This window comes from Chelonoidis abingdonii, chromosome 22 (assembly GCF_003597395.2).
Source record: "Chelonoidis abingdonii isolate Lonesome George chromosome 22, CheloAbing_2.0, whole genome shotgun sequence".
In the NCBI taxonomy this organism is placed as follows: domain Eukaryota; kingdom Metazoa; phylum Chordata; order Testudines; family Testudinidae; genus Chelonoidis; species Chelonoidis abingdonii.
In genome coordinates this window covers 13,497,147-13,515,322 of record NC_133790.1, presented here as the reverse complement: position 1 = coordinate 13,515,322, position 18,176 = coordinate 13,497,147, and the positions used below count along the sequence as shown (strand labels likewise).

Below are 18,176 nucleotides of genomic sequence, written 5' to 3'. Positions count from 1 at the left end.
CATTGCTTAAAAACAATATTTTTTCAAGCTGACTATAGGAAACATACATATAACATGAAAGTATGGTACCTCGGAGCAGGTGTAGTAGAAGTTAACCCACTATTGGAATCAGTTGTATCTGGGGGAGGTGGAGGTGTAGTACCAGGAGGTGGAGGTACTGATGTTACTCCCGTAGTGCTTGATACAGTCATCCCTGCAGGCAGTGCACTGTAATAGGTAGCAACATCTATTCCTGGGGGTGGAGGTGCCAGGCAATAGGTTCCATCGGGTAGCATATAGTAACTGTAATACATGGCTGCCACTGTTGCTATAAAGAAATCCAAAAAACCCCATTTGTTTTAAGATCAACAGTTCAGGAAGTTTGAAGAAAAAGCACATGGTAAAAAAAAAACAAACAGATTTTCTGCACTGCTACGGTAACTAGAATGTCACTGATTCATATTTCAAATCAAGTAACGTTTTATTTATTCTTTTGGTATAGGAAAAGAAATATGGTTCACATCAACACATTTAGATTAAATGAGACAGACATATTGAACATGGCATCAGAGCACATCCAAGGCCAACTGGAAACCAAAGAGGCATGAGCAATGAAGTGAACCACTAAAGGCACATAAATTGCATGTTAGCCTGCTTTTCTTCTTCATGAAAGTTAATACTTTATAAGTTTTAGCTAAATTAAAACCATATGTGCACTGTAAATATTAGGAAAAATAATCCGTATTTTATACTCAAAATCAGCTTCTTTAATTTGAGGAAAGAAAATTAGAACATTAATCAGAGAGGTACTAGTAGAGTAAAATTAATTTTAATACAGAAAAGTTCTAGTAAAGTTTACTTAATTCTAAATACTTTTAGAAAAAAAGATTAATGAATCTTTCCAGACTACCCAGGACAAGTAAAATGTTAGTTTACATAAACTGCCAAAAATCCAGGTTGCTTGGTTAATCAATTTCCCTCCTTTTAATACTAAAGATATAGCCGCATTACAAACTTTTGGACTTAAAGTTACAATTTAATCTGTATCCAGTCATGTAGAATAAGAAACAATTTGCCAATTAATTAGCTTAAAAACTATATATGCATGCACAAAACCTGAAGCATTAAAGTTTGCAAGCGTTTTTGGTTGTAGCTGGAATATGCCTTACAGAGGAATGTCTATTTAGAATACTTCAGCATTAGCTTATAGCCTCACTGTCATGGGCTGCAAAAGCCTGCATAATTCATATGCGCTAGTGGCACAACAAAATTATAATTTCATTCTCAAGAGACAAAAAATACAAAATTCACAGCTGTTAATGTGTTATTCTATTAATTATAGATGTATGAATCCCTCATTTATGAAACACCAGCTGAATGTGCCACTGGTGTACCACTGCTGTTCCTAACTAAACACCAGCTGAATGTGCCACTGGTGTTTAGTTATGAACAGCATAATTTTCAGTTGTGAAAATAAGTTGGTTAGTCTCATCCCATTGCCAGTGGATTTCTCTCTCCAGCAGAGAGGACAAACTCCAAAGTTCAGAGATGTTCAGGTCTGGAGAGAGAGTTTAAGCTTAACTCAAGTCTCTATTCAAAGCAAAATGTATGATGATTGGGTGAAGGGCAGGTCTAGAAAGGCTGGTCTAGAAAGGCTCAGGACTAGAAAAGTAGTGATACTTACACTAAGCTTGAGATGCTTCAATAGACCTGTGTAGGAAGTTTGAATGGCACATACTTGTAAAGTCAGGTCTTTAAAAGCTTCATTTTCATGAGCCCTGTATTTCACCCATATTTAAAATCTAACAGTAGAATTACCACAGCTGTCCCTTGCATTCTGTCTTGCACCAAGGAATAAACAAAGGAGTACTGCGAAAGAAATGGCATCCAGTGGAAGCCAAATAGTCTCAAAAGAGAACTGGGGGGTAAACGTGGCAACCCAAGATGCAATCTCCATAACGAAGCAGCATAGGAATGGTAATAGCTGCGCTAGACTTGTCTCTCAGATCAAAGAGGTTATCTCTGAAGTACAGAAAAGAGAACCAGGGCTTCAACTTGAGAGAGATTCCTACAGGTAAATGCACATGGTATAAGCATGAGGAATCTTCAATTCAGCAGGCCTGCCCCCAATTCCCATCTTTGACAACAATGAAACCCCCACACAGCTGATCTGCTTCAATGCAGAGAGTGTATCAGGTTCCTCATATACTGCCCCATGCCTGTACAGGAGAACTGCCCTGGTTCTTCTATAAGGTGGTATTCCACAAATGCACGGAAAAATGAACTACCTCCATCTAGCTCAACAGGGTTTTAATTCAAGAGGTTCCTGTCATTCCGTGAGGTTCTTTATTTTACCACGGAAAATTGCAATGTCTAGTTTTTGAAATTCCACAATCCTTCCCCTCTCCTTTACCCCAAACTTTACTCATAATACGCGCAAAGTACTGCAGTAAGAACGATACACCTTTTAGCTAGTGATTTATCAATAGCTGGTTATGTTGCTTAACAGATTTAGAAACCAAGGAAATTCAGTGCAATGATTTCACATTCACAAAATTCAAAATTTTAGTTTAATCTTTATCTGACTTTAAACTTAAATCTTTATCTGATAGTATTCTATCAATTACTATGCAGCAATATTTGTAAAATTTAAACAATGGAACAGAAAAAAAATCCATGCAATAATTTCAGATGTGACTTAGTAAAAACTCTGCAAAATACAAACAGGATTATGTGTAAATTTTTAGAACTTGATACAGATTTGAAAATTATGACCAACGTTTAACATCCAATACTCTGTATATGGAAAGACTGGTGCATTTCTTGATTGTCTAATTATCTGACTACTCCCATCCCTGCTTAATAGAATGCCTGATTTAGCAGAGAGCCTATCACATCTCCAGATATTCCCTTACAGTAAAAGATAGCAAGAGAAAAAAGACTCACATTCAACATCTTAAATGCACTGAATTTATTGGTACTAAATCACCACCGAGGAACTTCGTTCCATAGATGAGCAAAAGGTTGACTACCTGGCCATCGTGTTTAGAAGATTCTGAGACAACAATCTACAGAAAAATTTATAGCTGTTACTGCTTTGCTTCTGAGGGATGCGATTCTAAAATTTATCATCGAATTCTTGAATGTGTCTTGAAGAAAAACAAATTGTACTGCACTGCGATTTACTAAGCTAAATTACTGATAGACAAGATAGAAACATATTCTGTACAGACAGAGCCAAACAGATTCAATGCTTATACACGGAAGGATATAATTGTAACAAAATTCCCCAATTAGTCCTATCACCACCTTTTTAACATATAACTTTTAAGCACAAGCACATATAATATATTCTCCACACCATAATAAAGATGTCATTTAGATGGGAAAAAATTATAAAAACAAAAATGTTCCTTTTTTCCCCTACATTTACGGAAGAGCCACTGCTATGTTCTGATTTTGTTAAGTAGCAAATTATGACAGCTGGATCCTGAAAGTATAAGTACCAAAAACCAACCCTAGAAAAAAAATTTCTTTTCTAATAATTAGCAAATCTAGAATACCCCTGCAATCTGTTACTTGCTTACTTCCTTATTTAATCTCGAGAGGGGCTCATTTAAGGTCTCTAGACCATCTTGTTTCATCATGTACGCTGTACTTTGCTTTTGGTGGATCTGAAAATTGCAAAATAAACTTTTAACCTGTACAAAATTCAACTCATTAGTGAGCAAAAGAGCTGCTTTACTGTGAAACAGATCTTCCAACGCTCCTCCCTTAAAAAGATGCATTTGACAGAACTGTGTGTGTGAATAACTCACCTCAACCGCTCAGCCATTTAAAATATGCCTGCTTAGAGAGCTGAAGAAAACGAACTATAGAAAATGACAAATTTAAGCATAACTGGCATTTTGAGTGCCTCAGTTTCCATTTGCTTAAACCCAAAACAGCTGAAAGGGACCATATATTTAAGGAATCCTAAGCACTTGCCTTCTGAACATTAGGACCCTTTAAGATGTCTCAAAATTAAATCTCCCCAAATCACTACCCACTCTTTTGAGAATGTAGGTCACAAGCAATCAGCTCAAAGCAATGAATTTACCAGACACCTAGCTAGACTTGTATTAAAGACTTGAGCCTGAATGCTGCCATCAAAATGAACTTCCAGATTTGGATTCAACTGTTTTGGATTCTGATTCAGTCCTCTCTAGAAACATCAACCACTAGCCACAGGTATGATCCATCCTAACTTACCATGATGTTACTGTGTAGATAGCATGAAACAATCATGTCATCTTTCATGACATATTCAGATTTATTTAATGGATTGCAGAAGACGGCCATAGATTATCTTGAATTATCACATAAACAACCACAGTCAAAGAATTCTCAAACTGGACACCATCTGACTTTCTAATGTAAAAAAAACCCCTCAATATTCCTCCCATCCCCTATCCCCCAGTAAGAAAAATTTGCAATGGCTTTTTTATGCATCATAAAGTAGAAAGACAGATGTTCAATTTCTTACCACTGAGTTGTGGAAGTAGACAAATTTCCTTCAAATTTCTAGCATTTCAGAGAATCATAGAAGATTAGGGTTGAAAGAGACATCAGGAGCTCATCTAGTCCAAACCCTTGCTCAAAGCAGGACCAACACCAACTAAATCACCCCAGCCACGGCTTTGTCAAGCCGGGCCTTAAAAAGCTACAAGGATGAATATTCCACCACCTCCCTAGGTAACCCATTTACCCTTTACTTTGCCCTACCTAAATATTTTATACCTATCTACTTACTACAAAGCAAACATTTTAAATGAAGATTAGCACAATGCTACAATGGATCCTCTACACATAAATGGGCACATCTCCCTTTCACTTCAAGGAAACCTGTATCCTCTTATGCAGGAGCTTAATTTAGTCCGATGACTGTGTCAATGAATACTGTGCAAGAACTGTGGATGATTTTAATATAGGTATTGTGGAAATCTGAATTTTTCCAACTACTAAATGCAGCAAGGTCTTAGAAAGTAACTAATTAGTAGCTAATGCCCAAAAAAAGAAATATCAAGTTATTAACAGTTTACAGATTTGCAGTTTAAATGCAGCTTGCATAGGACTGGCTCAGCTTGCTAAGACATTTATCCAAAAGGTTCTTTACTAAGTGATGGCATCAACAAGCTGAAGGGTTGTCAGCTTCCAAAAGCAGACAAAATCTAGACAAAATACAACTCACAAACTTTAAGCAATAAGATAGAAGTACACTGTTTGCCCCAGGTGGTTAAAAAATGCTTGCAACATTTTAAAGCAAAACACTTAAGTCTGTTAAGGATTGATGTTTAAATTAATGCTTTGCATGAGCGCAGGGCTATTGAATGTTGTCAACAGCAAGATCAGGGTCTGAAAGAATAACCACCAAGAGCGCACTATAAACCCCTTGAAAAAATGCATCACATAGCTTTAGTTATAAAATCTTAATCAAGAAAACAACAGTCATGCCTTAACAGGCTTTAACATCAGTATGACGTTACAGTAACCCATGTAACCCAAGTTAACAGGGCAATCACCAGAATGCATTACTAGGATACTGCCAAAAACAGTTTTTCTTAACTGTCATTAACCACTAACACACATAACTGAGCAATATCATGCCATGAAGAGACACCCAAGAGATCATTTTATCGTCAGAAATATGAAGATGAAGAGCCCTTTGTAATTTAGTTCTAGTTAGTGCAACAATTTATGCTATGCCTATTCCTACATGTAATCTTGTTTTCAGATTAAAACTATCCCTTTCAACAGTATCTTGCAATACCAAGTTCCACAAGTTAATTTTATATTGCATCAAACTATTATTCTATTTACACATTTTAATTTTGATGCTTTAGTTTCATCATATCGTTTCTTAGTCTTCTATTTATCACAGAAATGAATAACACTTTCTCTTTAGTTATATAGTTTATACTACCACTCTATTTTATCTCCTACTGCTCTGCATTCTAACTTGACTTCACTTTTAAAGTCTCTCCTAGGAGAGGATCACCTTTTGCTGGACCTTTTTTATTTCCATGCTATCTATTTTGAGATTAAGAGAAAAGGCCATTTTGTAAGAAAAAGGTAATATGAAGTGCAATCATCCAAAATTACTATTAAGACCTTGCTATTTTCTTTAATTGGTGGTTTTATTTCTCCCAAGTTGAATGGGGATTTATAAATACAAATAATTTTCACTAATTTATGCCCTTTTTGAACAATTTACCAGGTAATTTTTACTACCAAGAAAGATCAAGTTACATGATGATCACTAAAACACTTCAGAAATTATTTAAACCTGCTGTACTTCGTTTGATAAAAGCTTGAAGTCATTTAGGCAGCAACTCTGTGCATTTGGTCTATTGAAAAGTAGACTGATCATATGAAGATGGAGTCAATGCTCATATACAACCCATGGTTAGAGCTGCTTTCTTTAAATCTATACAATAAAACAAAGAGGGAAACCAAGCATAATGAGCTGAGTATTTAATGAGGCTTGCTGGCATTAAAGTGCTGCCAGAGTGCATTTACAGTAGTATTTCTTGTGGAGCTACACTAAAAGTGAAAGCAAATTAACTAATTCTTCTCCAAAGCCATATTTTTGGAAGTTGGGGGCGGGGAGAATCAAAAAAAAACAAAAAAACCCCAAACAAACTCCAAACCCATAACCAAAATAAACCCCAAACACAAAGAACCTTATGCAGTGTTTCACACACTGATTCCTTTAGCAAAATCAATACTCAATCCTCTTCAAAACCATAGCACAAATAACATGGTACGCAATAAACAGCATTTATGTGTAAGATAGTTATACATGCTGCATGCTCAAGGGTAGACTACTTTGCAGTTTCACTCTAATACAGTGAACAACGTTTCAAAAAAGTCTCCCACCTTGCAAACTTGGCAGATCTTAAATCACCACAGGCTTATATATAAATCATAGTAATTGACGGTAGTTAACAAGCTGTGCCACATTCACAAACATCTGCACTATTCTGATAAAAAGTGAGTTCCATAAGGAAGGCCGTGTCATAAATAGATAGCTAAGGGTTAATGTTTCTTTTACCTGCAAAGGGTTAACAAAGGGAACCAAACACCTGACCAGAGGACCAATCAGGAAACTGGATTTTTCAAAAGTCAGGGAGGGGATTTTTGGGGTCTGAGTCTTTTGTCTCCCTCTATCTCATATGAGAAGTTCTTTCTATCTTTCTAAGCGTTTGTTTCCACATTGTAAGTACAGGTTAGAAAAACAATATAGGCTTTTTATGTTTGTTTTTGGGTACTCGTATTTAATGTGTGGTAGCTTGATCTGATGTTTTCAAATTGGATCTCTTTTTGAATCAGACTGTTTTTATTCATTTTTTTTAAGCAATTGATCCTGTATTTGTTTTCATCAATGATACAGAGAAATTTTGATTCTTTTTTCTTTTCTTTTTTTTTTTTATATAAAGTTTTTCTCTTTTAAGAACTTGATTTTAAGTTTTTCTCTCTGAGGCTAGGCCTAAGGAACAAGGGAGGGAATTCTCTTGTGTTAGATCTACATTTTCTTCTTTTTGGAGGTAAGCTCTGCAGCACCAGGAGAATTGGTGAGAGGAGGAAAGATGAGTAGGAGATCCATTTCTGGTTTCCTGTATTTGGTGGTTTTGTCTCTTTGCTGGAAGTAGAGAAGATATGTTCTTGGGTATTGTGATGTAAGAGATGCATCACATACTCTCAGGTTAGCAACAGAAAGGAAAGTCGGGTGGGAAAGGGAGGGGGAAGGGAAGTGGATGTATTCCCTTGCCGTAAGACTCAGGCTTCTGGTCTTGTGTTCCCTCCAGGGAAAGTTGGGGGGTGACCAGAGCGATGCAGGCGCTGTAATTCTGTCTGGTGGCAGCGAGATAAGATCCAAGCTGGTAATTAAGCTTGGAGGTTCATGCTAAGCACCCAGATTTTGGACGCTACGGTCCAGATTTGGGAGAAAGGCTTATGATAGGCCGTGAATGATATTATTTGTCCTTTCCAAACTAGAATGTTTCTACAAGGAGACAAGCAAGGGTTGGTTGTTTTCATGGTGGCAAATGAACAGAAAACTGGAGAGGTAAAACTTGACACAGTGTCAGTTCTCTGGTTCTCAGCTGATGAATCTTGTCCCACTTATGGGCAAAAGGTGATCGAGAGAGACACGTAATACAGAAAACACTTCACAGGTTCTAATTCCCTGTTCATAGATACGTTCAAAATAAATAACTTTCTTTCTCAAAGTTCTCCATTTCCCAGGCTCAAAAGAGATCTTATTTCACATTTATAAAGCCTCTTATTCAGGCATAGATTTCAAAAAAATTGTACTGCTTATATTTTCCAGGATAATCACTTGAAATTTATGCTAGGAGGCACTGAACAAGTTGGGTCATATGGACAATCAGTCACTGCATTTTGGGATATTCTGAGCAAACTGATCAGTTCAGCCAATCAAAAAATAGCAGTTGCAGATGCATTTGTGACAAGACTAGCAGGAGGATGAGAAAATTGTACATCTATCAGATGTTCTCTGAGACTGTCCACTAGATCATCATGAAGCACAGCCAGCACGGAATGGGTATCTTGTTAGTGGGACAAGTACATTGTTTTCAACATCTACTGTGGTTCTCATTTTGAGTCTGGAAAAAATAGTAACATGCACAGAAGGTTATGAACTCCAAGAGTTGTGTGTAATGTCAAATTTAGTACCAGGACTGATCTTACAACGGTAACCGTCCTCTGAATCTCCTTGAAATCTGTCCTCTGGTAAGAGCAACCGACAAGGAAATGGAACTGGCACATAGCAGCAACTGAGACAGCATGAAGACAGACCATTTCTGATTCAATCATCAGCAATTAACAGAGCATTCAGTCTCTCTCTCTCTCAATAGGTTCATCTGTCTCTAAAATAAGTAGGCCTCAACCCAGTGGAATACTTGTTGTGGAGTACCACCAGAACTTTGAACTGAATCTGGAATTGGACACTGAGCTTGAGAAGCTCACAGGAGGCCTGGTGTGAGATGTTCATGTTGGTCTTTCTTGTCCAGAAAGCAATTTGGTGGACACTAAATAAGCTGTAGTTTCAAATACATTAGTCAATTCTACACAGAATGAGGTGGACCGGAGTGATCTCAATTAGGGAGTGATGAAACCATGGAATGGAAGTGTCCAGAGGTGGGAAGAGGCATTTCTTTCTATTGCTACTATGTTAGCACCCAAGAGTGGGAAGTTTAAAACACTGATGGCATAACTTATATATATGTGCAATATTGCTAGTGTACTTCATACTGAACGCATTGACAGTTTTGTTCATTCCTACTAGACACCCATCTGCATATACTACGGACCTAGTATAAATCCAAGTAATTTCCATTCATTATTAAGCGATCTCAAGATAAATTACTACCAATTATACAGCAGTGCAAGAAAGCATGGGGCTTGATCTTGAGATTCCATATGCCTACACTCCCCTAGGAAATCAGGTACAGGTACTGGATTTGTGACTGCTGAAATTATATGGTATAAAAGAAATTCCATTTTCTCTCAAAATAAAAATAAACAGAACCTCTTCAAGGCTTAATTAAGAAACCAGAAAAATAATGTTCTTGGTGTAAAACTTACACTGGAAAGTTACCAGTCCTTAGATAAAAGGACTATCCATCTGGAAAGATAGATCAATACTATCACCTCTCATTACCTTCATCTATAAAAAGGACAGTTCTCACATTTACTATAATCTTTGTGTCACAATGTACTTACAATCTGCAGGATAGTCCACCTGTGATGTCTGTATGGCTCCACCATCTGCTGATTGTGGGGTAGATGAATTATTGTCAGACTGAGCTTTGCGGACAAGTGCTGCAAGTGGATGATCAGGATCCACCACTTTTAAAGGCTGCAGAAATTGTAATGACATCAATTTAACACTTGATCAACAATTTTAACTACAAGCATTTAGCACTTCTGAATTTGAGGACGAAGAACAGCAACAACACACCCCCTTCCCCCAATGACTTCAGAATGCCTCACTGTTATGCTTTAGAGAAATAATGACACAGTGTTCGGAACACAAGTCTGAATGGATCTCTCACACATTAAAGGTCTATCCTTTATACCTTTTGTGTCACCCTGGCTAGAAACCTGCTGAAAAGTCTTAGATTTATCACAAAAGCATACCTGAAGTGAGCAATAAGAATGATAAAACAGCATACAGTAACTCCTCGCTTAGTGTTGTAGTTATGTTCCTGAAAAATGTGACTTTAAGTGAAACAATGTCAAGCGAAGCCAATTTCCCCATAAGAATTAATGTAAATAGGGGGGTAGGAGGTTAGGTTCCAGGGAAATTTTTTTCTCCGGACAAAAAACTATATTATATATACAAACAGTATATGTTTTAAACAAAAAATTTAATACTGTTCACAGCTATGATGAGTGTGAAGTTTGCTTGAGGTGGTGCAACTAGCTGCAACGGGCTGCTCTTCCTGCAAGCAGTGGACAAAGCAGGCAGCTGCCAAACAACATTAGAAGGGAGCATTGCACAACTTTAAATGAACATGTTCCCTAATTGATCAGCAACGTAACAACGAAACAATGTTAACTGCGACGACTTTAACTGAGGAGTTCCTGTATTTCTACATTTTTAAACAAACCTCTAAGATAAGGAATTCTGTAGCTGCCTTACAAGCAACATGCTATCAAAGCTAGCATTAAATATCAGTGATGGGTCTTGTGAAAATATGAGGTATTTCTATAGAATATTATGATTGGAAGAGACCTCAGGAGGTCATCTAGTCCAATCCCCTGCTCAAAGCAGGACCAACACCAACTAAATCATTCCAGCCAGGGTTTTTTATTATTGGCCAGTTAGCATTTTTACCATTCCCCTTGAACATCCTCAAAAATATAAGTGAAAGATTAGTCTCCATTACATTCTTACAGCTGTTTATGCCATTACCATTAGCAAGGGATCTTGAATAAATACAGGAAACATTAATTAAACCATCATTAGATACTAGGATTCTATCAAAGTGTAAAAAGAAAACATAAAGTTGAGACAATGTATGAAGGGACAAGATCTCTTAAAGAACTGTTTATCGCTGATACATAGTTAATATGAAAACAATCCTTTACTGTTATGCAACAGAAAAAGGTGTATTCAAAGTCAGAACACCTCAAAGATAAAAGTAGACTGCTAAAAATGATATGATTTACATGTCAGGGTTCACGTAGGATTTTTTTTATTCAAGTGATCAGGAAATAAATGTTAAACTATTTTCCTAATAGGGCAAACCTAACTTGAAAATAAAAAGCAATTTTTTTTCCAATAATTTCTAAATCAACGTTAATACTGCAGCAGATCTGTGATTGAGAAGTTTCTCTTTCACAACCCAGCTTCTTGTGCTGCTCAACCTTGTGCTTGGGACATAAGATTTTTATCATTAAAAGTATGTCACAATTTCAGCACAACTACTTCACTATAAAATAAAATAGAGGAGAAGGCTGGTTGTTAGGGAACAGAACTAACTATTCAAACTACTAATCTTGGCAATTAGCAAGGGTGTCCAGGAAATTAAGAAAGCATGAGGCAGGAAAACTGAAGCACAGAAGTTATATATTCCCAAGTTTTTACCAATATGTAGGCTCTATTTTTTCCGGCTGTGTCAACAAAGCAAGGGAAGTATGGCATTACAAAGACTGTACTGGATACAAATCAGAAATTGTAACTTGAAGCATTACAACCTAGAACCATAGTTTTAATATGGTCAAATACCTTTTATTAGTAGTAGTAATTTGTATTACAGTAGCACCTTGGAACCCAAGTCATGGACCAGGATCCCACTGTGATTGATACTCTACAAAGAGAACAAAAGACAGTCCATTCTCCAGATGGCTTACCTTCATAAGCTCTTCAAGTTTATTGCACTTTCTTGAGGCAAAGAGACTCGGATGCAGGTAGTTGCCATCTTCATCATCGTCATCCTCCTCTTCATCAGAGTTAACTTTTGCATCTACATAAAAGCCAATGTTTAGAGGGGGGATTTTAGTTTGATTTCTCTCTCTTGCCATTTTAAGAGGTGTCAAGTAGGGAGAAAGGGAGCAGGAATAGAGTTAATTTTGAACAGCATTAGAAACTATGGCTTTAAGAAACTCAGTCATTCAAGGAATAACCTACAGAAATTCTAATGTGTGAATGAACTTTGAGTTCTTTAAATCTGGTATTTTGTATCTCCTTTTATCTTCAGTAACAGCTACAGAACAAAAATGAAAAGCCTAATGAATCTTGACAAACTAAACTATTACACAATACAATTAAAATGCTCTTGTGACCATTTAAAAGTTGGCAACAGATGCATACATATTTGAACAAGCATAATTTACAGCAGTTCAAATTCAAATGAAATTTATGTGTAAAGTAAATTTCTACTCTCACTTGTATATGTAGTTGAAGGCTTTATGTTTTAAGTTTTTTCAACAGTGTAGGCCAAGCCCATGGCTACAGATTATTAAACTCTGAAAAAAGGATGAAAACAGAAGAGGCACAGTAGCATTACTGGCCATCATAAATTATTAATCTATCGGACAAACGGAAGTCTTAAAACCATTTACTGTCTTACAGGCAGACTACTAAAAATGAGAGACACAAACAAGCATGGTTAGCTATCAAATTAAGACCAATATTTAGTTGCATGGAGTACTTTTCCAATGGACTAATAGACTTTAGAAGCGAACAGAATTTATTATAGGTGCTCCAAGACCACAGCAGCTCTTAGATCTGAATAATATAAAATGTTCTCCCTTTAGAGATTTTTTTAAATTATTTTGCTGTAAAAGTAAACTTCCTTTGTCCTGAGGCACTGTAACAATGTCAGTTATAGGACGACAGCTTAAAAAAATAAAATGTGGCTGTTTATTTCTTTTCTTCTTCACAGAGTGAGCATTCCATATTAGAGTGAGGGTGCGCCGATGCACGGCAGATTTTTAAACTATTTTATTTTGACAGTACTACTTACATATTTCTAAAATTTTATTTGCAAATATTGCAGCTCACACATACTGGTGCTACATATAACTAACTTGTCAACATTAAGTAAACCAGTATTTCCTGTGTATTAATTAGCTGAATGCTTTCTCAGTGATTGCCCTGCTCCCCCTCTACGCAATGTATTCCCCTTTCGGGAAACAAAGATCAATAAATAATTCAACGAAGACTTCAGTTCTTTTACCTTTGCACAAGATTTAGAAAACAGTATTATGCAATTAATTCTACAAAAAGCAAATGCTACCAGAAAGGTGCAGAAAGCAAGCCAAACAAAAGCATTTTTACAAACATGTGGCAACTTTCATCCAAAAGCAGGCTATATACAATGATCACTTCATGTACCCATGACATTCAGCCACTTCTGAGGTAATAAGCAGCCAAAAAAATCTTACTGCGTTATAGGTGAAACAGTGTTATATCAAACTTGGTTTGATCCAGAGCGCACAGACCCGCCGGAACGCTGCTTTACCGTGTTATATCCAAATTCGTGTTATATCAGGTGGTGTTATATCGGGGTAGAAGTGTAGCAGCAATGCACAACAGTTTAGGACAGGCAGTGATCACCACCTTACTCAAATGAAGCTGCTGGAGTAATTTACATAGACAGAATGTAGTAACTCGCATGTGGCCCTGCCTTATTCCAGTTCAGGTAATTGCCTCATTTTTGCAAAATAAAGCAGAGAACATTTATAAAACCACACATGATCAAAACATGCATTTTATATCAAACAATAACTTACTCTTTCTTTCTTCCATTTTGTTTTCAGAAGGAGCAGCATATCGTCCCTCCTTCATAGCCTTCTGAACGAGTTTGTAATAGGGGTTGAGGTAGTGATCGAATCGCAAGAAGTCAAACTGAGAATTGCGGGCTTGCTTGGCTTTCAGCATAATCTCAAACTGAACTCCCTGCTTGCACACAAAATTTGCAGTACGCTCTATAATTGCGTGCATTTTTGCAGTTGGTGGCTATGGGAACAAAGTAAAAATACTTATGAACATATTTTACCAATCAATCCATGAACAATTAAGTAAATTAGTGAGACGTCTATCTACAGTTAAAACAAAAGAAGAGCTTCCATATCTGGAAGAAGCTTCTTCAGCTTCCATATCTGAACAAACCCTGAAGATTCACTATGTTTCCTTCCTGTAAACTTCTCCCACTAGTCTCTCTCAACATAGTTACCATTATTTCTGCTGAAGGCAATTAACAATACTCTCGAAGTATGCAAATAGTGTCCTACGCTGGTAGAGAGATCGATATAAAGTAGCAAGACTTCCTCCAGGAAATCATATCTGAACAGTGTCCTCTGAACTGCAATTCTTCTGTGCTGCCACAATCAACCACAGTCAAACATATCAAAGTTTGAATGCTTTTTTCAAGGAATAAAGCTAAACAGCACTACATCATTCTCACTCACTAGTGAGGACGAATGAAAGCTGCCCCCCACACTTCTGAATAAAATCAAACCATTTGGAGAACAAGAACGTAATTTAAGAATTGAAATGCTTCATAAACAGTACTGCTCACTGTCTTTATTTAATTCGCTACTTGGTTAAGTCTATTTTTCTTAACTACACATGATGAATTTCTACAATTAAAATGATTACTGATACCCAAGAAGAACTAGATGCCACATTAATGGTTCATTCTATGTGTTTTTACATTTTTTGCACCAATAGACAGATACAGAAATCTGAGTAGAGCACAGCAAGATTCCACTTCAAAATAGCTAAGGCAAACCATGTTATTAAGATTAGTGCCATTTGTTTAAATGTGGAAAAATATTTGTGTTTACATCACCTTGAAACATAAAGGATCTTTATTTTGGCAAGTTTATTTCTACAGAAGTCTTTATTAAAATATTAACTTGAAAAATAATCACACTTTTGTTTAATGTTTTCCCCAACTGTTACAAGTAACACCTGAGGTTATTATAATTAAAAGTTAGCAAAGAAGTTCTCTACAGTATCAGTTTCTTTACTTGTGTATCTGACAGAACTATGTGCACAGCCAGTTTCACAATGCAATCATTTAATTAGTTGGTCTCTGGTGGCCCTTTTGAGCAGCAATAGGCGAGAGAAACAAAACAGGAAAATATTATCGAAGCTATAAATATCAGCAGGAGGCAGAAGATGTATCAAACTTATTTTTAACTCTAAATCTAGTATATTTAGAGAAAGAGTTCATGGTATTCCTTTCAGAACAAGCCACTGAAAAATATATGCTATGATTAATTACTGCTATGCTGACAGGGAAACTTATTACTGAGATTATTAGTACTACTGGCCTGTAAAATAAAGTGTATTTTTAAAAATGGGGTTTGGGATTGACAGTAACTCTGAAAAAATAGAAAACTTGCATTTTAGATAGTAACCTTGGATTTTTTGATAAAAGGACTGATGACACTTGGCACATGTCACAAACTTAAGAGAGGACCCTAGCAACTTCTAGAGGGTCCTTGGAGGCACACCACCATCAGCCATCTGTATGCCCTCATAAAATCAAAAAGCAGTATCACAACTGCAGTCTACCAGGTGAGAAAAAACGATATTGAAAGGAGAGAGAAATGGGAGCCCAGAATGAAGAGATTCCACTGTGGTCACAGTAGTTCATCTGGATTTATTCTTAATGTACCAATGGGAAAATACAATTTAATGGGTTCCACCACTGACAGCAACTCAACCTCCAACATTTATAACAAAGAAACCCTACTGCCAAGACAATTGCATTGAAGATATATTTATGGCACATTATTATACGTCTACCGTAATTTCATTACATAAACATTTCACAGAAACCTTTGGAAAAAACATGACATTAATAAAACAAAAGTTTCAAATGGTAAAACAAGGATATAAGATCTGTTAAATGAATAGCTCTGATATGTACCACATGATACCAACATTAAACAGGATGAAATACTTCAATGAATACCGAATGAAGACAACGCTATGGTATACTGCGTGTTCCAGTATTTATTGTACTAGTAATGCAGTGTTTACTCAGAATTCTAGTAATTTTTGCCAATTAAGATCTCATCAGCAAATTGCTAAGTAATCTGTTGCCTCTGAGCTGAGGCAATTCCACAGAAACATTTTCAAAATATTCTATAATACATAGGGATTGTTTATATCATAAAAATCTCTGTTTATACAAAACGTGAAACATATTGAATTCCAAGCGTTTACAAATGTAGTCAACCATCAATGGTACCTCACTTCAGTGAAATCAAACTTCCATGAAGAAGGAAGAGTTGATTCAGTCTCTGTTTTATAGAAAACAGGTAAATTGTATCAAGTTCAAAAATTACATTGCATGGACTGTGGTGACAACACTGAATGAAAACAAAACTTCTGTGGTTATGATGTTCCCAAAATAAAGGGATATATTTCTTAGAATTTATTCATTTCTCCATCACTCCATCATAGAAGAGCTCTCTAACATGGCTATAGCTGATGTTTGCTTACTTAGTGCAAGCCCTATTTTAAATTTTTTTCCTCTTTTTTGTAAATTAAGTTGAATTTAAATACATTTTTGCTCAAGGTTTTATCTTTGTTCCAAATGAGAAGATAGATAAAAATTATATTAATGTGGTTCTTTATGCTTTTATTTTAAAGAATTTGCAAAAGTTTGCCATTTTATAAGCACATAACCTTGTTTGTTGGCGGATACATTTTGCAATTTTAAAAATAAATATAAAAACAATTACGTTTTCTTCCAGAGTACTTTAATCAATACTGTAAGTGATGCTAAAAGCACATTACAACAAAAATTACACTCTTTTTCAATGGAGCAAGTAAAATATGACAGTTCTAATTCCACATTACCTTGGTCAGTTAAAATTAACCCACTAATTTTAAAATAGCTGGGTAGATTGTAACTCAAAGTCAATGGAAAAATGCAGTTAAAACCTTATGCATGGCCATAAAACTTTATAGCAATAAAGGCAGTATTAAATATACACACATACCAGTTCTACATCAGGGGGTACACTCAGTCCCAACGGAGCAATGAAAGGTTCTTCATTTTCTTCGACATTTTCTGCCTGAGCTGCTTCTACAGTAAATGACAAAGCGAAATGCTACAGTACAGAACTAGTCAAAAATTAGAAATACAAAATATGTATTAAAATTATGAATACTGATAGGATCTGTGGTTCAAAGAATCAGAATTCTCAACGGTTCTCAAACTTTTGTACTGGTGAACTCTTTCAAATAGCAAGCCTCAGAGTGCGACCCCTGCCATATAAATTAAAAACACTTTTAAATGTATTCAACATTATAAATGCTGGAGTCGAAGCATAGTTTAGGGTGGAGGCTGACAGCTCGTAACCCCCCACCCCCCATGTAATAACCTCGCGACTCCCTTAGGGGTCCCAACCCCCAGTTTGAGAACCCCTGCTCTAACTGCTGGACCAGGACAAGTGCTGAAAAGTATTTGCACTACTCACCATGAAGTGACTCCAAAGGCACTGGACGTTAAGAATCAAGTTATGCTAATTACTATCGTGCTTTTTTCTCCAACATGGAACTTGCTTATATTAAGCACTGGACCGGTATTTTGAGTTATAGGATATTGTACCAGTGGCTTATTAAAGATTGAATATCTGACAAATCATCAACTCCTGATCCAGCACTGAACATAAACAAGTCTGATATTGCAGGGAACATTCGTTATATCTTGAAACACTTTGCTATGTCTATTTTTTTAAATAAGTTTTTCTCTTCCAAAATTAAGGCGCAAATTTCCTTTCTGCGACTAGGCAAGTTGAAGAGCTCCTATGTTCCCAAGGTCACCAAAATTTTTGCACATGTGCAGATTACTCATGTGAGTAATCTCATTAACTTCAATAAGGCTCTATGTGGGCACATATGTCTACTCATATGCAATGCATTGCAGGATCAGGACAAGCATGAATGTGAGGGAAAAAGTGTTTTTTGTTTTGTTTCTTTTAAACACAAAGGTGAGTTTCTATTGCTTTCCGTTATTTGGAATAATAAGTATACGTGACTAAAAATGTTTGCCCTCTACTAAATATTTACTTTATTAAAATGTAGTTACTGTTTGCACAGAAAATGTGTATTTTAACTAGTCGTTGTTTTAGAAGGCTCCACTTTACTAGTTTAGACT

General features: G+C 36.2%; 1 protein-coding gene across 12 annotated transcripts in view; it reads right to left on the bottom strand.

Moving 5' to 3' along the window:
• The window catches only part of SFSWAP (splicing factor SWAP), a 91,150-nt gene that overhangs the window by 61,879 nt on the left and 11,095 nt on the right, over nt 1–18,176 (bottom strand). For all 12 annotated transcript variants that reach the window (XR_012654713.1, XM_032805975.2, XM_032805979.2 and 9 more), the window contains 5 exons: nt 17,017–17,102; nt 13,786–14,011; nt 11,902–12,014; nt 9,766–9,901; nt 70–307 (listed from right to left, as the gene is read on the bottom strand). Coding sequence is in view for 11 of the 12 variants with exons in the window: in XM_032805975.2 (XP_032661866.1) it covers nt 70–307; nt 9,766–9,901; nt 11,902–12,014; nt 13,786–14,011; nt 17,017–17,102 (799 nt within the window). In the remaining variant the exon portion in view is untranslated. The remainder of the gene's footprint in view (nt 1–69; nt 308–9,765; nt 9,902–11,901; nt 12,015–13,785; nt 14,012–17,016; nt 17,103–18,176) is intronic.